The sequence below is a fragment of the Pelmatolapia mariae genome, linkage group LG12 (assembly GCF_036321145.2).
Source record: "Pelmatolapia mariae isolate MD_Pm_ZW linkage group LG12, Pm_UMD_F_2, whole genome shotgun sequence".
NCBI classification, from domain to species: Eukaryota; Metazoa; Chordata; class Actinopteri; order Cichliformes; family Cichlidae; genus Pelmatolapia; species Pelmatolapia mariae.
This window is the reverse complement of record NC_086237.1, coordinates 7,899,979-7,922,131: the sequence shown is the minus strand read 5'-3', so window position 1 is coordinate 7,922,131 and position 22,153 is coordinate 7,899,979. Positions and strand designations below refer to the sequence as shown.

The following is a 22,153-nucleotide window of genomic DNA, read 5'->3' as shown; positions in this document are numbered from 1 at the left end:
ATGAGTGCTGTGACTATTTTCTTAGCTCGGCAGTTTCTGTTGTTTTTTTTTTTTTACGGCTGCAAACATGTATTTCTCAATAATAAAAATACCCCTCAAACCTTATTGCAAATTCACTAAACACTACATGGAAAACTCTGAAGAAGCCAACATCTGTAAGATGCATCTCTGCAGTGCATGCATTTGGCAGCAAAGCAGAACAGCTTTGTCAGGTGTCTCCTGCATCTCTGAGTCACTATAACTAATGAACTGATGACTGATGGCTGGATGTTTTCCTTAGATGTCCATGTCATAAACTTAAAAAACAAACAAACAAAAAAACTAGTGTATACTACTGTTAACAAAGTACCTTTGTACTCATTATGTCTTTTTTATACAGGTTAGTGTTAAAGCATTTCCTTAGGAACCCTAGCCTGTAACTCCCTGAGCTGTGGGAATTTAAGCTTTTGGTAGCTACTAAGTGTGTGTTTGTTGTGTTAATGCTATGTTTCATTCTAAGATTCTATGATTCACGCATTCACTTCCATTCATAGAAGCAGGGTTTTTTTATGCTTTTTTTTTTTTTTTTTTTGTCAAAGTGCTTTCTCTCAAACATTGACACACATTCACACTGATAGATGCACTGGACTGATGGATCCATCTGGGGTAGCAGAGAAGCCAAGACCTCCCTCTCCCCAGCTGCCTCCTCCAGCTTGTCTGTGGAAAAACCAAGGCCATCCGAGAGATATAATCTCTCCAGCATGTCCTGGGTCTGCCCCAGGGCCTCCTCGTCCCGGTGGGACATGCCCGGAACAACTCGCCCAGGAGGCATCCTTGTCAGATGCCCGAACCACCTCAACTGGCTCCTTTCGATGTAGAGGAGCAGTGGCTTTACTTACTGACCCTTCCGAGTGGCTGAACTTCTCACCCTATCTCTAAGGAAGAGGCCAGCCACCCTGCAGAGGAAGCTCATTTCTACCGCTTGTAGCCATGATCTCGTTCTTTGGTTACCACCCACAGCTTGTGAACTATAGGTGAGGGTAGGGACTGAATTTCCAGTCAAGCGAATTTCTAGTGCTTTTTTAGCTGTCTTTTCTAGGGCTTCCTGTTGGCATCCAGTGGGCTAACTGGGGTAGTCAAGTGTGCTGCAACCTATGTCTGCTCCCTTGTTTCCTAACTCAATTCCTAGTAGGACCAGTGTGTGTGCTTTTGTAGACTAATTTTTCTATATAATCTTATTGATTTTATAGTGGTGTGTAACAGCACTTGTAATAGCCATTTTTACTGTAGTGTTTGCTTAAAATAGTGGCCACATCTCTGCAAGGACACATAAGTAACCTAAGTTGGATGGGTGGTAGTCAAATAATTTCTAGTTAACAACCAGGGCTTCCTTGTTTGTGTTCCCTTGCAAACTTTGCACTCTGTATGTTGCACTCTGTAACCCTGCTCATTGACAAATGATTTGGGAATGACTGATCACTCCCACATATGCCATAATTCAGTGTATCTTGGTTCTTGGGTTACTAAGAAAAACAACTCAAATACAGCTTGTCTGTCAGGGAAAGCCATAAAGGACTTCTTCCTTTCAGTATTTAGTCTAAGCCTTTGTACTTGCATTGGTTTTGAGGAATATTAACCCATTCTAATGCTAAGAAAACATTCAGCTCTGGGAAACTGCTTTTGCTTGAATTTCTTCCTGTTAAAAGGGAGTTTTTCCTTCCCACTGTCTACATATTCATGCAGATTCATGCAATTGCATCAGACAGATATTGTCGCCATGTTCATCAATGAAACCCAGGTTTCAAACTCACTTTGACACCTCACAGTCAAACAACAGATCTGAAAGAAGGCTAGACAACTCTTACATCCTCTTTTGACAAGCTTAATTTTGCAGCTCCTGCTAGTATGGAACTGGTAGTCCTGATGTACTAATGTACTTTTCTCTTACATCACCAATATAATTACAGCACTAATAATATCTTTGTCTTGATGCATGCTCAATCATCCAGGTAAGTAAATCCCCAAAAGTTGATTCTGTTCATCTGGACATAGTGTTTTCAGTGGGAGAAACGTTTCACTACTTTCACCACTGAAGTTCCTTGATTATTAATATGATCACTGATATGATGAGGAGCGCTGGTTTGAGCTGGGAGTCAAGGCGGCCATTTATGTGAAAAGGGAAAGACCATCTCTGAATCGAGGAGGGGGCCTAATTGTACAAGGGTACAAGGAAATGTGCAATATCACTGATCACAATGTACCTGCTCCTCAGATGGCATGTATGTGTATGCATATATATGTAAGTGTATATGTGGAAATATGTGTGTGTGTATGTATGCATGTATATATATATATATATATATATATATATATATATATATATATATATATATATATATATATATATATATATATATATGAGTGTATTTGTACACTCATACATACAGATGTATGAATAACTAGTACATATCTTTCTTGTGTAAATGCAAATTTGTCTGTGTTGTTTTGTAAATACTTACGCTATCGTGTATTTCACACACATGGAGAGCTTTCATTGTTCTTGTAACAGTGACAATAAAGAACTATTCTATTCTATTCTATTCTATCTTTCACCATCTTACAGTGCTGTGATTGCAGCCATTCCCCAACTCTCTGTGAATGGTTCTCATTGCCATTGATCAGTGGTCTTTGATCAGCAGTTTGTGATCAATGGTCATGAGAATCTGCATATTAATGATCAAGGAACTGACCTATTTATGAAGTCTTTCACTGACCTCAGCTACAACTTAGCAGGCCAAAAATGATCTCAAACAAAAAGTGATATTTTAGGTCAGATTAAAGCAATTTTCAAGGTTGCATCACTTTTCCTTAGTTTAACTTTCATCAAAGGAAATATCTTCTTTGGGATTGGATTGACAGATTATTCCCTGCTAATTACCCAACAGCATCAAGAAGCAATCTAGTGATCCAATTTTCATTCATTTAACCAAAGCCAAGAAGAGCAAGGAATCGTACGACAGGGTACTCTAAGGAGCTTGGAAAGAAAAGTGACTAAACATCTTTAAGTTTCTTGAAAGCACTTCACCTTGCCTTCTGAGAAGCTTCTTCTCCAACAGGGTTGACATCTGGGATTACCTGAGACTGACTGAATCCACAGTGCATTGTTAGAGTGTATGCAGGAGAACGGGTACAGAAAGGACTTAAACCAGTTTTTATTCTTTCCTGCACTTTTGATGAAGTTCATGAAAATAAAACTCTTCTATACATTCTCAATTTAGCACCTATTGCCTTTGTATCACATCCTGTTTATGTAAAAGATTCCTTTGTGGCTAAATGCTGAAAGTAGATTTTACTTGCAATATTGAACTTCTGTATTTGTTGCTCTTAACTGTGTAAATTTATTAATTTACACAGTTAAGAGCAACAAATACAGAAGTTCACAGCAATGGTTTGCATTTCATTGCTGTGAAATTACAGAATTTAAATTAAATCTCAGTCATATTGGGGTTTTTTTTTTGTATTATTTCTGTTATCATATAGAAGAAGTGCTCTTTCCTTGTTGGAATGGAATCTTGGTTTATGCCAAAACTATCGCACATATGATAATATGTATTATAGGGTAACTACATTATAATATAAAGCGCCTTTAGGTGGCTGCTGTAGTGATTTAACACTATATAAACTGTGAGAGCGAGAGCCAGGTCTCAGCACAAGAATGTGTGGTGTGACTGAGGAATGTGTGTGGAGGTTTCTAGATGTTAGAGATTATGGTAGGTGTGCGGAGGTATAAGGATATATCTGTAAAATCTAGATCTCACAGTGTTCCTAGAGATAAACGTTTGACATTAGAAGAATGTAAAGAAAATTTAAAAAATGTAAAAAGACATTTTTACATAAATCAGATGTCATTATTAGTTAGTAATGTACGTGAAGGTTCTTAGTCATCCAGGTCATTGTATTCTAAGGAGCTTGACAAGAAAAGTGTCTGGACTTCTGTGTGTGTGTGTGTGTGTGTGTGTGTGTGTGTGTGTGTGTGTGTGTGTGTGTGTGTGTGTGTGTGTGTGTGTGTGTGTGTGTGTGTGTGTGTGTGAGTAAATGAGAGTCCACACGAGACAATCTGGTCTCTAAATATCTTTGGCACTTTGGCAACAGTAGGAAGGAAAAATTCTCTTTTAACACGAAGGAACCTCCAGCAGAACCAGGCTGAGCAAGTGCAGCCATCTATCATGACCAGTTGAGGGTGAGGGGAGGAAGACGGGACAAAAGGCGCACTGTAATTAGAAGACAATAAATTCATGGATCTACAATAACTATATTCCACAGTGGAGTGAATGTAGTTAAATCTTTAAATCTACATTTATGAGTAAAACATTAAAAGATTAGTGTTAGCAAGCCTTAACTGGCTTCTGGAAATATTTTAGGCTTGTATTACAATACTCAAGCATTCTCCTGTTGTTTAATTATTTTTTGTGTTTTAGGTGTGTTTTTTAAAACATTATTTGCCAATGAGTAATCAGTAGCAATCAGTACTTATTGTTATATTTTGATGTGTCAGTTTGGCCAGCGGTAGCTTCAGACAAACAAATATTTGGACTATATCTTACTAGCTCAGCAATCAATAATTCTACAGCTGTTGCACTTCCTGTTTTGTAACTTCACTTTAATGAATGAGAATTGTGATGTAGTGGTGTCCTTTTTACAAAGGTTAGTGATTTTGCGAGACAGATGAGGTCATACGGACAGTGTATGACTTGTTTTTCATGAAAATATCAAGGATGATGGGATTTACTCATTTTTCCACAGGATTCCATAGAGAACAACGTTTTCACAAGTAATTTCTTCACTTTCTTTTCTTTACAAAATGAACAACAGTTGGTAGTGCAATTCAAGTGGCTTTGCTGGCTGTGCTGTGCTGTGCGCCCATCTTTTCCTACTGTTTAATTACACTATAGTCATTTTATCTCACGATATGTCAGCACACACAAGAACCTTGGGGGGCAGGGCTACTGAGAGCTGTGTAAATGGTAAATGGACTGATTCTTATATCGCGCTTTTCTACTCTCCCGGAGTACTCAAAGCGCTCTATACATTCACCCAATCACACCCATACTCACAAGCACTGACACTAAACCGAGAGCTTTTTTTCTAACTACATTCACACACATTCACACTCCGATGGATGCATCAGAGAGCAACTTGGGGTTAGTATCTTGCCCAAGGATACTTGGCATGCAGACTGGAGGAGCCAGGGATCGAACCATCAACCTTCCGATCAGTAGGTGACCTGAGCTACAGCCAGGAGTGTGTTTCTGTGTGTGTGTGTGTGTGTGTGTGTGTGTGTGTGTGTGTGTGTGTGTGTGTGTGTGTGTGTGAGTAAATGAGAGTCCACACGAGACAATCTGGTCTCTAAATATCTGACTTTTAAAGTTTATGATTTAGTAGGGTAGGCTTCAGACAGCAGTGCCTCCTTTCCTGAGGGTTCTGAGATGGAACCGGCTACTGACTGACCTACTAGTGTGTGAGAGTATGCTGGTGCATGCCATCCCTGTGTACACTGGTTGCACAACAGCTGACAAGAAGAGGCTCCAGAGGGTCATCAGAACTGCAGAGAAGGTGATCAGCTGTTCATCCTCTCCCCCTTGGACTCCATTGCCAGCTCTAGATGTCTCTCCAGAGCCAGAGGGCGCCATCTCCATCCTAACCACCACCTCTTCAACATCCTGCCCTCTGGAAAAATGTTCAGATCAATCAGGTGCAAAACCAAGAGACTAAAGAACAGCTTCTACCTGTGGGCTGTCAGAATCATAAATGCAAATTAAGAGCATGAACAGATTCCAAGGCGTCGCTCACTCTGTTGCTGCCATCCCCTGTGCAATGTTTCGGTCTTTCCTTTTACTGTACAATATTTTGGCCTCTGTGCAATATTCTAGCAGATGTGCAATTACCATTCCCATCCTTAATGACCAGTCATCCCTTCCACCCTTATTTATTTATTTATTATATTATATTATTGCCCCTGTAACACACCCCCACAATGTTTCTGTAACTCATACACCGTCTATACAGTGTACTTATATTGTTTTCCTTTGTATGTTGTTTTCAGTGCTTTTGCACCTTTTCGCTGTGCAAGCAACTGCACAATGACAATAAAAAAGTTCTAAGTTCTAAGAAAATGTATTTGGTTTAATTGTGATTATGCTAAAGTGAATGTGCTAATAAAATCTGATCTTAATGAAGACATGAAATTCAATAACCTCTGCCTTAGTTAAAAAAAGGTGAAGGGTTGAGGAAGGAGAGGGTAATAAGGTGGGGGTGAAGATCAGTGAATCTTATGTACACCTGATTGGTTTACTAGATATTAGAGAGTTGGGATGAGTGGGCACTTGAAGTATGAACTGGGATACCTGGAGGCATTCTGGATCAGTCACTGGCACCCTGCGAGTTGAGCAGTTAAAAGGATTGGATTTCAGGAGTTCACCAATTGAAATTCCAGCAGAGGTGCCAAGGGGAGATGCCCATGGTGAACTTACAGATTGGACTTGGATTGGACTCTATTTCTGCTCATCGTCATCATCATCATTATCATTATTGCCGTGTTTAATTGTAATTCTGAGAAGGATCTGGACTTTCATCATTTTCCTAGTGGATTGCAGCTTCTTAAGACTTCCAAAGTTTTCCCTGTGGATTATAACTTGGAGATGATGTGGGATCTATCAAGGAATCCTGTTTTCTGGATTATTTCTATTAACACAGAGCACTGAGGTGGAACACATCGTCAGTGCTGGAAATGCCTATCTCACCACCAACCTCTCTCTCCCCACAGATGAGAACAAAATTAGAATTGATCTTTTTTTACTTTTGCTTTGCTTCTACCAAGATGTTTTTATAAAATCTTCTGCAATTAGAGTCTAAACTGTGGACATTTCCTTTTTAACCCTTTGTGAAACAATAAAAGTATGAAAGTATCAATCTATATTAGTCCAAATAACTCTAATAGGTTGCTCTAGCCTTAAAACCACACCAGGTTAAGTGCCACGATCTAGAATGGAGCTGCCAGGTGTGACTGATAATATTTGACCTGCAATGCTACTCAGGTTTTTTCATATCAAACAGGGCAAACACGGAAAACACCTGGATGTTGTGGTAGTCAGGCTGGGCGAGTCCCCTCCACCACCCATTGGCTCCAGAACCCTTGGTCAGGGCATCTCCAAAACTCAATTTTGCCAATTAGCTCAAATTGCCAAAATAATTTGTGATGGTTCTGATAGAAAGGTGTCAAAATGCACAGTACATTGTAATTTGTTGTTTATGGAGCTTTAATCCAAGGACCAGTCAGGGTGCCTGTGCTGAGCCCGGTCCCTCACTGAAAGGACCCACAGTGGGCATGTGAGTAACAGAACAGGACCCCAGAGCAATGGAAGAAGGTGACCTGGCCTGAATAACATTTTCTTTTACATCATGGTGCGTGTGCATCACTTACCTGGAAAACACATGGCACTAAGATGCACTATGGAAAGATGGCAAGGTCAGCTGGGAAACCGTGCCATCCATGTGGATTCTGCCACGTACCACCTACCAAGCATTGTTCCAGACTATGTAGCCCCTTTCATGCAAACAATATTCCCTGATGGCCGTGGCATCTTTCAGCTCTGCCAAAAGCATAAAGAGCGGTTTGGGGAGCACACCAATGAGTTTGAGGTGTTGACTTGGCCTCTAAATGCCCAGATCTAATATCCTGGTGCCTATAGCACCCATAGCACACCTTCAGGGGTCTAGTGAAGTCCATGCCTTAATGGGTCGAATCAGTATTAGGCAGGTGGCCAAAATGTTATGCCTGATGAGTATAGTTGCCCCCTTATGTAACAACTTGTGATAACACAGTTGCCAGCAAGACTAGAAATCAAGCATTTGGTTGAGTCTTTTATGCTGCTGTGGAGAAATTTTGGCTCATGCTTCTTTGCAGAGTTGTAGGGAAAAAAACATGTTTTCCATCAAACGCTGCAATGAAACAGGTCACGTGTTACAAAAACAACCACAGTGTGAGGAACAATAATATTAATATTATTAACATTAACAATAGTATTATTAACAACAATAATCCTCAGATATACCAGAATAACAGAACTGATATCTTATCATTATTTACACCTGTCACACAATCATTTATTCATTCATCAGGGCAAAGTGCATGCTTCCTTCTGCAGGGTGATTCAGATTTCTGGGTGCAGTTAAATAAGCAGGAAATAGTTCCTGTGGTGCTAATTTGCTCCATTAAGATAAAGAAGAGATTTCCTTAATATTGAGTGCTGATGTAAATCACTTGCCAAACTGTCTGTGTGTAAAGATATTCCTGAATATCTTTAGAAAACGTTCCTGGTTGAAGGAAAGCTTTGTCTTCAGCCCGGTTAGGTGGAGCACAAAAACAGAAAAAGTTTCCACTTGTGATTCACTGCAATGACTAAGTGGTTGTGTCTTGCCAGGAATCCCCAGGAACAGTGCCTCAAGGGAGCGGTCTTACAAAAATATTCTGCTTGTAACTGGGAAAGCAAACACTATGGACAACAGCTTTAATAACATTAGGTTATCTTACAGAGTTGTGAAGATGCAACAAACACACTCCCTTTTACCAAAGAAACCATTCATCAGGAGAAAAGATAAAGTGAAAACTAAAACTTTCCACCCACTGACAGTTGCAGGCACAGAACCGTTACTTGTGGAGACAAACGGTTCCCACAAACTGAGCCTCTGATTTCGGACATGAAACATTTGAAATATGAGGAAATGTCTTACATATAAGGTCAGAAAGTGAAACAAATCTGTAATGATCACCAAAAAACGGGAAATCGTGTCTTGGCATAAACTTTTATTTTAGAAACTATTCCCACAACTCGCACAAAAATAGTTTGTAAAAAGTTTACAAATTATGTAATTTCTTTCATTGTAGCAAATGCTGATTTATATACCACCAAGTATAGAATTCCCTGCAAGCAATGAATTAAATAATTAAATACAAACACATTTCTAGGCTTGTTAAATAAGTGTATATGAGCACACAGCAGCAACTCGTAGGTTAAAAGTATAAAGTGAAAAGTTTCACATATATGTTTTCATCAGTTTACAATGAATCCCGTGGAAAAAACAACAAACAATAGCTACATTCTACCACATATAAATACTATGGTATACAATGTAATCCATCACTAACTCTACAATTGAGTCTTCCAGCATCCCTCAAACATTTCGAGTCACACCTGCAGGTAGTGCAGTGATTTAAGCGTTCCTCAACATTGCACATGCTTCCTATTACACATCAATAAACTGTAAGTATATGAGTGGGAGAAATTCTCTTACCGTCAGCGTTAAAACACTGACACCAGCGATGCACAGTGTTCATACGGACAAACTGCTGTGCTAAATCTTTTAAACATCATTTCAAAACACAATAAAAGTTGTGTGGCACTGAGATGCTTTTATCACCACATTTAAGCTTTATTACCTGATGAGAGCATCACATGTTTAGACTACTACAAACATGTTACAATGACTACAGGACTGGACACTAAGCAACCAGTGCTGCATTTAATCAGCATACCACAGCACAACTGTATCTACAACTGTACAAAAAATTCATATTTCAGCTAATGCTTCCACTCCTTTTTGTTTCCTGCATCATTCACCACGTGGCCAATTAACTTTCCACTGGCGTCCTTTGAGCCAATATAATCTCTTGTTTTAAAACCTAATTTTTCATAATACATGGTATTTAGCCAAGAAGTCTCGTTTTTAGTTAGCTGAGATGGAGCCTTACAGCTTAAAGTATCAGCCTCCAATTTAGGCAAAGTGGCTTTCAGTGTAACTTTTAAATCTCGATACAATTTAAATGAGAGCGTTATAGAAAAATTAAGAGAGGAATTAGCTATAGAGACCAAAACTATTTCAGTAAAATGCTGTAAACATAATGTTTAAATGCTGTAGAGTGTAGGACTTTGAACTAGAGATCTATGAGAACTGACTCACTTTTAGGGCCAATCCAAACGGGCCAAGTCCTTCTTAGTTGTGACCGGAAATAAATACAGTCATGATGGCAACAGTATATGTGTGGCTGGAAATTCTGGGCTAATGATTCACCGTCTTCCGAAAACTTCTGAGCAGTGTCTCTATTTCAACATAAAGTTCACACTTGGTCATGTCTTTGGCTCTTTTGCTTTTAGACCTTGAGACTGTTCGACTTTGAGAAATTTAAACCGAACTTGAGAAAATATTTCAAAACACTTTAAAAGGGACCATCACCAACAATTATCACAATGGCAAAATACATATTTTAATTCCACACATATAAAATAAGAAGAAGGCTATGTAGGCTATAATTGATGAGTTTTGCAGTTATACGAGTCAGGTGCTGTCAAGGACATATATTATATTTTATACCAGGAAACCACTGTTTAGGAGGCAGTATGTAAAGTGAGCTGTCGTTAATGAGTAAAAAACAATGCAGCTTATAACTTGCATAGGGTGAAATTAACCCACTGTCATAGCTTGTTCAATAGCTTCTCACTGCTGTTAATCAATCAGTAGCTGCATATGTTTCATGAGCAAAAAGAGTAAAGGAGAAACCATAAAATACACTGATTTTCCTGGAGAAGAGGCTAAAAACCATCCTCAAGATCGGATTCGAACAATCTTGAGTATGTGATATAGATATTAGTGAGGAAAAAGCACAGCGCCAAAGAACACTTCGTATTCTGCCTTGGTAATATATTCTGGATGTGATGACTTCACATGTAGTTTGTCTTTTGCTTTCAGGAAAAAGAAGCCAGCTGTATAGAGGGATTTACTCCAGACATCTTCGCTGCAGCTCATTGTGTGGATCGATGAGAGGAGAGTCATATCATTTCTGTATTCTTCTGAAAAATGCAATACCTTGTTCATCAGTTTTTTATGGAAAGGACACACTGAACCACTATACGTGATCTGCAGGTAGACACTGTACAAGCCATCTCTGGGCACCACAAGATCCCCATTGGAGTAGCTGAAGCCCCCGTGACAGTAAGCATTTCCGATGTCATGTGCCCACTGAAGGTACACCCCATTCGTGTTATTCCCTACAGGAGCTAAAGAAGAAAAAAAAATAAAAACTAAGGTTACTCATGTTTCTACTTGTCTATAATTTATAGCTAGCTTCAAACTTAAATAAAAGTGAATGACTTCTTGCAGAGTCATGTGCAAATAATTTAGGCACAGAACCTTTTTTTATGATAAGCTCCATACAAAGTGTGGTTAATGAAAAAAACTTAAATCAGCATAAGATAAAGACACACACACACACACACACCATTTTTAACTTTACCTGTTAGCATGGCAGCTGGATTATCCAAGTTTTGATGTCTTGAAGCTTCTAGTTTGTTGACTACAACACAGATTGAAAAGAGAGATTGTTTGAAATGTGGTGATGGCGTTTCTGTTTTAACTTCATGCTAACACAGTAACATTTACCTGACAGGTCGGGTGGCGTGGTTGGCTGTAAGGAAACAGACAAAGTCTTAGAATACTTTATTATAATGACACTTTAGAATGTAGACGATCCCAAAAATATGATATAACTCGATGCCAATCTACCCTACACTATTTTCACCAAAGTGTAATAGCAGAACACTGTTTATGTATATTAGAAACAATAACCACAGGAACACTCAAACTATAGGTGCCTGGTAAATGAGCTATGTTAGAACATTTAGGGAATATTCAATCAATTTCAACAGTTTCGCTTCCTGGTTAAATAATGGTTTGGGACTAAAAGATAGAGAGACACTCTCCAAATATGAGGGTTTTTTAATATACATTATACAACTGTTTTACTGCAGGAAGCAGGTTTCAAAAACAGCATTGTCATGAATGTCTTTAAATGTTTTTGGACGCTTCACTGACTCTGTGGTTCAGATTTACTGAAATATTATGACCTCATTTGTTTGAGGACCACACAGTTTTTAGTGTTGTGCCAAAAAGCGATCATCTGACAAAAAGTGATTTCTGATGTTTCAGTGTTCTATTTCAGCAATTATTTTTCTAAGTAATAAATAATATCTTTACTTACCAAGAACTTTATTGGTAAAAAGACTGCAGTGAAAACAATCCAGGAAGGCTTTATGTAAGAAATGACCAAGTATCTCTGCCAGCATCTTTATGATGCTGCATTATTGTACCTGTAAACAATCTAGTCCTTTTCAGTCACATAAAATATTCTTTTAGAACTGTGATGGTATATTTGTTTCAAGTTCTGTTCACCTCTTGGCCAGATCTCTCTTGAAATTACTTTTTTGTGCATTTTAAATAAATAAAAGATATGTAAAATCCTCTTTGCCAAAAACTGATTGTGGCTTCTACTTTGTGATAAGAATGTTCTTTCTGGCTCAAAAGGACTTGATATAATTCACGAGAAATCCGTTTGACATGTTTTTGACAGAGTATATGCCAACAGGTCACTTATAACAGTTTAAATACCCGCAATCAGTTTTTTTAGCAAATACCGGAAATCACTTTGTGGCATAACACCGGTCACTGTGGTCATAAAATGAACTCGCCGGCCATATTTTCCTGAATCACAGATCCCTTATTTTGGAGTTCATCCCTCTAAGGCTACGTTCACACTGCAGGTCTTAATGCTCAATTCCGATTTTTTGATCAAATCTGATTTTTTTTGTCTGCTTGTTCACACTATAAATAAAATGTGACAGCAAACGCGCTCTAGTGTGAACCCTCAAAGCGGCCCGCATGCGCAAAAGAAGACGTCACACACAACGCGCTGTTTAGACCCAAACAGTAGTGTTTGACTGATGGCCTTTAATATAAAGATTTGTTTTGACTTTACGTTTCCCAATTTTGCTTTAAATTATAAAGTTATTTTGTTATTTACATATGGCCTAATAATGATCCTTATTGCCGTTTTAGAGAGGAGCGGTGCTTCAAAGGATAGCTGCAGATTTCTGTCAGAATCTGCAGATTATACAGTACAAATAAAATGTTCATGTTTCTCCAACGCTGTCTTCCCAACAGTTTCACTGGATGGCCAGGAAGTGTTCACGATGTCTTCTCGGGCGCTGATAATTGGCGTCTGTCTTGTGTCAGTGACGTAAAAACGGATTTAATGCGACATGACCATTCAAACAGCAGTCGCTTTCTAAAACATCAGATGTGTGTCGGATTCAGTACCACATACGAAAGTTACCCAGGCCGGATTTGAAAATATCGGATTTGTGCTGTTCACACTGTCATACCATGATCGGATATGGGTCGCATAGAGTCAAAAAAGTCGGATTTGATGCGCTTTCGCCTGCAGTGTGAACGTAGCCTAAGAAGCGGTTAGTGCAGTGTCCTGTGGCACCTCTTCCTAGGCAACGAAACTAACACAGATGATAGGTTGGGTTCTTCCTCGGTGTCTTTTACAGAGGCCGTTTTTAAGGTTTTGTAAGCATTTTTAAGCAAGTACGTTTCTGTAACTAAGCACTCCAAACTACAGCTGCAATGGGCGCGGTAACAACATTTGGGCACGTGCGCTCTGTTTTGCTGGCCGTGTGCGTGTGTGTCGAGCTACCGCGCGTGCTTGGCTTCAGTGTGCCCACGACTCACAAGTGCGAATAATTTCGTGGAAATTTCGCCGCCAACGCGCTATGGCTAATGCTGTAGCCAAGTTTATCAAAACATTGCATGAGGGAATAAACTTTGACCTAGCTGGCTTGGAAACATAAAGAGTAGAACATATCGTGAACGCATCAGCCGAGGATAGGCGTATGAGTTAGCTGCGTTTATAATAGATTACATTGTTTAATATGCGCTAAACTATTTTCCTCTCTTTTTGATTTTTTAAAGCAGTGTTAAAATAATATTTCAGCAGCAGCAGCTCTAAACGGAAAATCTTAGAGTGTGTCGGGTATATGTTACCTGGCTGCCCGGCGGTGCATGCCTTTGACTTCCGAGTGAAATCGTGATTAGTAAAGGCAGAACTCCTGCAAGCACCAGAACCAGCACCAGAACCAGCACCAGGGCTAAAAGCTTAGCCATTCGCCTGTTTCGTGTCTCGTTCGGCGACAGTAACTGAAGAGAGGTGTTCGGGCTTTGAAGCACTGCCTCCTCCCCTACTTCGAAACCCCATTTGTCTTCCTCCATGCCTCTGCTTCGCTATTCCCGGATTAGCCGCTGGCTCCCATCCTCCATCTCCATTTATTAGCGTGGTGTCGCCCACGTTGTTGCAAGTCTCGCTTTAAATGAGTTTCACCGGGTATCGAGTATCAAGCACGAACTTCCTCTTTTTTGGGGCTGGCTTTTCTCTAACACCGTGAAATACGTTGGCTAGTTTGGTTTTTAGTGGAACCAAAGCACGAATGCTAGGAGAGGGATTGATTATAATATAAAACCACGACCATAAAAACTCACCTCCTTTTGACCACGCTGTGAATGACAGTCCCATTAATGACCATTGGCTAGACTTTGTTTTTCAGCTGCTCGTGAGGACACTGACAGTGTTTTCGAATGAACGTCAGCACTCTGCTGGCTGTTATCTGCCCCTTTGTCCAGATGTAATTTGCAGACTAGCTGTAATCACGTCCGTGTAGTCTAGACATAATAAATAAATCATTAGTGGTATGCTGTAGTAGGTTTACACATTTTCCAAAGAACTAGAGGATGGTGTAGCTTGTGAGCGGATCTATAAAACAACATCCAGTATAAAACACATGGTTATGTGTGATAAAGGGGATGTCATGTGAATCTAACAAAGATGTTGGGGGGGGGGAGTTGAATGCAAGGAATGCATTGAAACGGTTTCTGCAGAAAAAAGAAAAAAAGAAGAAAAGAAAAAACCCTTCACAGGTCTAAAAATACCCAGTAAAACAAGCTGAACGATAACTACAGATAAATGGACTGATTCTTATGTAGCACTTTTCTACTCTCCCGGAGTACTCAAAGCGCTGTATACAACATGCCACATTCTCCCAATCTCACAAGCACTGACACTAAACTGAGTGCTTTTCTAACGACATTCACACTCCGATGGATGCATCAGAGAGCAACTTGGGGTTAGTATCTTGCCCAAGGATACTTGGCATGCAGACTGGAGGAGCCAGGGATCGAACCACCAACCTTCCGATCAGTAGGTCACCTACTGATCGGAAGTACCTACTACTACGACCTTCTGAGCTACAGCCACCCCAGATAACAATAACTTTTAACAATAACCAAGTTACACAAACTGCACTGGGCAGTCTTAAAAGAGACTGCAAAGTCCTGGTAACATTTGAACTGGAAACCTCCATCTATGTACCATCTATCAATGTTAAGCAATTTTCAGTAGCCTGCAGTTGAAAAAGACTTTGAAAAAGAATTTAAGAGAGTATGTCAACTGGTTAGCAGCAGTCAGCCTGCAGTAACTAGGGCATTAGTTACCTAGAAACAATGTGTGAGTAAACCAAGTTCCTCTTCACTCATCTTTGTAATTGTGACTTCCCTTGATTGTTTCGGTGAACAGTAAATGTTTTGCATTCTTCGAAAGGAATGATTCTTTGCAATCACCTTCAACTTAACAAACAGGATTTTGCATCATCAGAGCCAATATGAAATCTCAGCTGTCCAGTAGAACTTGGAATATTTTCTTGGAATTTCCCACATACTTTGGTTTATGCAATGTAGCAGTTTAAATAACTGAAATTAACTGAACAGAAACTGTAGTGTAAGTAATGAAAATGCAAACTGGGCACTGTGTACAAAGCTGAAATTTAAGCGCTTTGCATACACAGACTTTTTTTTAATCAAGGGAAAGGAATAATGTTACATTTTTCAGAATGTCACTGGATACCTTTTGATAACAATTCCCTTTTATCATACATAAACTTTTGTGTGTTGCATACAGGATGTAAACTGAATGTTTTAATTTCTTTAATTTGCACAGTGGAAAATAAAAGGCTTAAAAAACCCTGCTTGCAGTGTAAATTTTAAACGGCTAACATGTGAGTATATCTCTGTACTTTTTAAATGAATTGAGACAAGTCTTTTTTTATGTCTCAGGAGGGGATTGTTAAAATGTGATAAAGAGATGTGCAACAGACATAAACAACAGTTAAACCCGTTTTTATTTGAGAGTTGGGCTCTGACTGTGAGGTATTATTTACACTGTTCTTTTTTTAAATTCTTTGTTATGAGTTGTGGGTGCATTTGAGTTCTGTAGCTGCGTGTATGGCAAAGTCAACTGAGAATAAGAAATCAAAATACAAAAAGCCGCAGGTCGACCGCCACATCACGCTCTGGGAAGTGAAAGGTTGGGAGCTTGTTGAGTGACAGTGTCCACACAGTATTCTACCTGTACAATAATAGTGCTACTATTCACATTCATCTGTACAATAATAATATTTACAGAGATCACATTAGGGAAAGAGCCAGTACCTGAGGAGTTGGTTTCATAATTAGCTTTACTCATTCACCATGGTAAAAAGAAGCACACCCACCCAATGGTAGCTATATTCACACAGAAAACGTGGGGTCCTGTCCGGGATCAGGTAGGAATTGCATCAATATTACAGCAACTCACTGCTTGAGATGATGCAATTTGATCGTAGGTGAGAACAAGATGTGTGTGGGTTTTTTTTTTAAACATCTGCAGGTTGGTTTCACTACACAACAGTATCAACAAGACAATACTGTTTATGTTTTTAAACTCTCTATCATCTGAGTCATAGTACTCACCCTCTCTAAGAATGAGAAGCACTTATTGAAATGGTTTGTTCAACTTTTGCTGAGGAAGGCAGCAAAGAGCAGATTAGATTATAAGATTATGGCCTTTTACACAATCCGAGTATGTGTCACTGTCTCACCATACTGCCAAAAGAAAGCAGTCTGTAAATACCAGTTGCAGTTTCTTTAAACAAAACACTCCTCTTAGATGTTTTAGGTGAGCTGGCACACTTTAACAAAAGTGAGAAAGCTATGAACAAAAGATGAGGTCACTAAGACGCGTGTGCTAACAGACTTTGTTTCCTTCTACAACTCTCTCTCCCTCTCTCTCTCTCCAAAACACACCAACTATACATGAAAACATATCAGCCAGTTCAAAGTACCATTTGACAGCACATAAGATAAAACACCATGAATAAACACAGCATATATGTGCAGCATTTCTCCCAACCAATAAATAAGAACAGAATACAAATTCATTAAATAACAATCATCGTCTCAGATTGAAATCACCATACCAAGTGATTCAGTTATAACTTAAACAGTCACAAATTCATTTAAAAAATATCTGAAATGTTAAGCTCCTGGAAGTCCTCTGACTGGTTCCAGAATCATTGTTTCAGCCAACAGGTGCATACTTTCACCAGCCTCTCACCGGCCCTCATTAATCTGCCCAGCAGTGCCCTCTGCAGGCAAGACTTAAACTGGTTTCTTTGGACCCCGTTTCACTGATCACCCATTCCACCCAAAATCGCACGAAAACGTGGAAACTCTGCGTCTCTTTGCTTTGAACTCTCTATCAGGTTGCCAGGTGCTGTAAATGCTGCAGATGAGCAGTATAATGACAAACTGTCAAACATGAAGGAGCTTTGGATTTGGTGCTTTCCAGCAGCTTTGTGTCATCTGTAAATCTAGTTGACTGCTTTGGAAATGGATGGAGAGCTAAGCTTTGTAGCAGTTTCCCTGCGTGGTGAGTGCCAGCTGGCCATTGGGCGCTACTTCATTAGCCTCATCCTCCAGCAGGCCTGACACGTCAGCGTTGGGGATGCTGTCGTGGTAGCTGCTGAAGCTGATGTTGTCCTCTTTCAGTTCAATGGTCCAGAAGGGGGCGTTGAGTTTGCGGTTCTGGTACTCCCTGTAGGTGTACACGCCTCCGACAAAGCCCAGCAGCAGCAGCACCACCAGGATGATGACAGCCAGAACGATGATGTTGAACTGAGTCCAGGTGACCTCTGTCAGGGCAGCTGTGGTGTTGTCAGTGGGGCTGCTTAGACTGGTCAGCAGAGCCTGGGTGGTGGAGGTGGTGCTTAGTGTGGTACTGGTGTTGCTGCTTGATGTGAAGGCTGGGATCCCTCTTGCTCTGGGAGACATCAAAGTAGTGCTGGTGGTTATTGTGGTGGAGGAGGATGTGGGGTGCTTTGCTGTAGCTTCTGGTGTGGGAATAATTCGGGGAGCTGAGGAGAAAAAGCATTTCAAGTATTTAATCATTTCAGATTTTATTTTTAAACATGTGAGACTACAGCAGACCTTTTCTTCCAAATTTCAACCCGTTATTTTTATTCCTTGACTTAAGTAGCTTTGCATGGTTTGCAGTTCTATATAATGCTTGTTTGTAATCATCTTCAACCCAGCAGTGTGTTTTGGACTTACTCGGATGGGTGCAGTTAAGTTTGCGGGTGTCCCCTATGAAGCCGGGAGCACAAAGCTGGCACTGCGTCCCAGTAGTGCCGTTGATGCAGCGGAGGCAGTGGCCAGTGTCGGGGTGACAGAGCTGGGGCGGGCCCAGAGGGTCTGCATTTCCATTGCAGTCACATGGAACACAAATCCCAGCTGATTTGTAGAAACCAGCACTGCACTCAACACAGTGTGGTTTGCTGTACTGGGGAAGGCACTGGTCACATACTGGAGAGCCACTTTGATCTGCACAGGAACAGAGGGAGGTGCACATCAGCTGCTGATCACTGCTATTTATGACTTTCAAGTACACAAGCATGATCTGAGCTTTGTTTGAGATTTAGGTTTACTCATGTTAAATATGAGCATTTGCTGGATTACACTTACTGCAGGGACAAAAAGAAAGTTAAACACATATAAAAAACCCCACATCAAAACACATTCTTTAGTCTCAACTTTGATCGATATATCATTAACATACATCCATCTTATTTCTTCTGCTTTGCCAATTCAGGAGTTTATCCCAGCTGCCACAGGGTGAGAAGCAGGTTGCACCCTGTCATCAGTCTGTCACATATATTACAAGCAGAGGTTCTAAAATCTAGCTGTAATGATGACTAGCAATATTATGTTGTGTTTTCTGAACAACCCTATGAACATGTCTGATCTTGTGTTATATTATACAACCTGAAATGAAACAGCTATTGTCGGGCCACTAGGTGGCTCAAGCTGACAGTATATGGATGTGAGAGAACCACGTTGTGTCATATCTCCAGAGGAGGGTGTGATTTTCCCTGTTTGTCCTGTGCAACTCAGTGAAAACACAGAGTGCTTATGCCTCAGCCAGGCCCACTATGAAGTACTCTGAAAAGGTTCTACATTTTTTTAGTGTTTTTTTTTTTAATTCTGGGTTAAAAAAAGAAAAACAGTGAGTTGTTTAAAGCTCAGTAATAGCTTGTATTCAACCAGAATTTACATGAACACTGTTCATCTGCAACAAGTTCATGTCAAATGTCAGCTTTCTCCTAGCCTTGAGCCACTGGTCACATGACATCTTCTGGCACGTCAAACAGAGACTGCAGTACTGCAGTGCACTCCCTTCAACAGTGTTGTGTCACCAAGAGGAAAATTTTCACCGGACATGTGTCAGATATTTCCTTTAGTATTTCCTGGACTTTAGTTCGGCTTTTAACACTATCGTGCCTGAACTTCTCTCCTCCAAACTCTCCCAGCTCAGCGTGTCACCAGCTACCTGTCAGTGGATCACCAGCTTCCTGACAGACAGGAAGCAGCAAGTGAGGCTGGGGGAGATCACCTCTGAAACTTGGTCCCTCAGTATTGGTGCCCCTCAAGGATGTGTCCTCTCACTACTACTGTTCTCCCTCTACACTAATGACTGCACCTCTAAGAACTCGGCTGTTAAACTCCTAAAGTTTGCAGATGACACCACTGTCATTGGCCTCATTCAGGATGGTGATGAGTCTGCATACCGGCAGGAAGTTGAGCAGCTGGTACTCTGGTGCAGTCAGCACAATCTGGAGCTGAACACTCTTAAGACTGTAGAGATGACAGTGGACTTCAGGAGACATCCTTCAACTCTGCTCCCCCTTACCATATCAGACAGCCCTGTGTCAACTGTGAAGATCTTCAAGTTCCTGGGTACCACCATCTCCCAGGACCTGAAGTGGGAGACCAACATCAACTCCCTCAAAAAGACCCAGCACAGGATGTACTTCCTGAGACAAGTGGGGAAGTACAGTCTTCCACAGGAGCTGCGAATCCAGTTCTACACTGCAGTCATTGACTCTGTCCTGTGCTCCTCCATCACAGTCTGGTATGGTGCAGCCACTAAACAGGACAAGAGCACACTGCAGCGGACTGTACGGGCAGCAGAAAGGATCATCGGCGTCCCCCTGCCCTCCATCCAGGACCTGTACCTCTCAAGAACCAGAAAACGGGCAGGGAAAATCATCACAGACCCCTCACACCCTGGACACAGACTTTTTGACCTGCTGCCCTCTGGCAGACGGTACAGAAGCCTGCAGACCAGGACCACCCGACATAGGAACAGTTTCTTTCCCCTCGCCATCTCCCTTCTAAACAGTTGACCTGTCACACTGCTCCCACTGCCAGACTGCAACTGCACCTTATGTACATTCTGTAGTATTCATTCCACCTCATTTCATTTCTGTCATCCTGTATTCTATGTATATAAGTTTAGATTGGTTATTTATAGTTGGTTTACACAGCTTTGTGTATGTATGTGTAATGTATATATAGACACGTGTGTGTGTGTGTGTGTGTGTGTGTGTGTGTGTGTGTGTGTGTGTGTGTGTGTGTGTGTGTGTGTGTGTGTGTGTGATTTACATTGCTGTGCTTGAGAGTCACCATCTACCAGAACCAAATTCCTTGTATGTGTCTGCACATATACATGGCCAATAAACACAATTCTGATTGTGATTCTGAAGTAAACATGGTGGTAGCCTTGATGATTAATCAAACCAAATGATCAACGCCTTATTTGAACAAGTAAATCAAGTCTGAATTGGATAAAATTCTTATCTGCCAAATGATTAGAATTTTTATTTTGTAATAAGTATTCAGTTTTAGATTTTAATTACAAGTAATATTATTTTAAGCTAAGTATGTGTTACACTGTTCAAAGGGCTCCAGTGTTTGGCAAACCAGCCTTTGCTTTTAAAGGGTTAATCTGTCTGCAGTAGGAGGATTTTTGCCATATGACTTAGAGGTGGGAATCATCCCCATGACACAAAATTATCACAATAATTCATTCAAAATGTGGTATTGTGATTTTGAACATTTAGTGATATGCTCAGTATTGCGATTTATTACCTTTTGTCAACTACAAATTGTCAAAGTCAAACCTTTCCAGTATCTTTTTTAATTAATAAAAGTTATCTCATGTCAGTTATTTTTTTGGCTGCAAAATGACATCAAGCATACAACGCTGCCAGTAAAAAACGCCATAATTGCCATAAGACAAAACTCAGTCAAGTCTGCAATCAGTCTGAAATTGAACTTGAATCCCCTTGAGTTGTGCTTATTGAGAGACTCATACAGACTGATGGCAACATGTTGGCAATCTGTTTGCATTTATAAATTAAACAGCAAGTATTTGCAAACTTTCAACAATCTGTCAGAGAGTTATTTCAGTCAGTCCAAGAGAATATGAGAACAACATAGGTAACTATCACTGAAGAATTCATAGTAAGACCAATGGTCATCCTGAGGCATCTTAATTGGCGCCATTAAAAACTAAGGAGCAGCGTTGCTCCTTCTCAGCCACTGCTCGTCCAACGCTGGAACAACTCTGGTCTAAGTTATAATTAAACTAATTTAAGTGACCGAATTGTATCACAATACATTATGCTGCTAACAAAGCTTTGTCTCTTTGAGAGCATCTGCACAAGCTAATGTGTGCTAATGTAAAGCTAGCCAAGAACAGAGACTGATGCTCAAGCCCAGTGCACGCTGACCCTAGCCCTGAACTTCAACAGGCAATATAAGTAGGGATGTGCAATCTTGCAGAATAGTAGTGTTTCTATTTCTATTTGTCCATGTTTCTACAGTAGAACAGTGAGGTGATCACTTTGGAGTCTTTTTGGGCTCATTTTCAACTTCTCTTTGTGTATCTGATGTAACTGACCAAGCCTGCAAAATTACTTTTACACACATCCGTGTGCAACAGACAAAACACAACATCAAGATGGTGGGGATTGGAGGATTGTGTTATTTACCTGGTAGAGGGGAGTTTTTAACACAT

At 40.3% G+C, this 22,153-nt stretch overlaps 2 protein-coding genes across 2 annotated transcripts in view; both read right to left on the bottom strand.

The window, feature by feature from the left end:
* Positions 1-8,833: 8,833 nt before the first annotated feature.
* On the bottom strand, positions 8,834-14,293 carry LOC134638844 (lymphotoxin-alpha-like). The gene is made up of 4 exons (XM_063489764.1): positions 13,915-14,293; positions 11,473-11,497; positions 11,327-11,386; positions 8,834-11,090 (listed from the first exon to the last, which is right to left on the bottom strand). The coding sequence occupies exons 1-4, from the start codon at positions 14,137-14,139 to the stop codon at positions 10,681-10,683; spliced, it is 720 nt and encodes a 239-aa protein (XP_063345834.1). The 5' UTR covers positions 14,140-14,293; the 3' UTR covers positions 8,834-10,680.
* Positions 14,294-16,079: 1,786 nt separating this feature from the next.
* The window catches only part of si:ch211-158d24.2 (multiple epidermal growth factor-like domains protein 9), a 39,793-nt gene continuing 33,719 nt past the window's right edge, over positions 16,080-22,153 (bottom strand). The window contains exons 5-6 of the mRNA XM_063490275.1: positions 18,346-18,615; positions 16,080-18,149 (exon numbers count right to left, since the gene is read on the bottom strand). Coding sequence (XP_063346345.1) covers positions 17,638-18,149; positions 18,346-18,615 — 782 coding nt within the window. The 3' untranslated portion in view covers positions 16,080-17,637. The remainder of the gene's footprint in view (positions 18,150-18,345; positions 18,616-22,153) is intronic.

Coding starts and splice junctions, on each gene's coding strand:
- LOC134638844 (XM_063489764.1), bottom strand. CDS start 14,139: ATGGAGGAAGACAAATGGGGTTTCGAAGTAGGGGAGGAGGCAGTGCTT. Junction 11,387..11,472: donor CACGCCACCCGACCTGTCAG/GTAAATGTTACT, acceptor TCTGTGTTGTAG/TCAACAAACTAGAAGCTTCA. Junction 11,091..11,326: donor TCCAGCTGCCATGCTAACAG/GTAAAGTTAAAA, acceptor TTTCTTCTTTAG/CTCCTGTAGGGAATAACACG.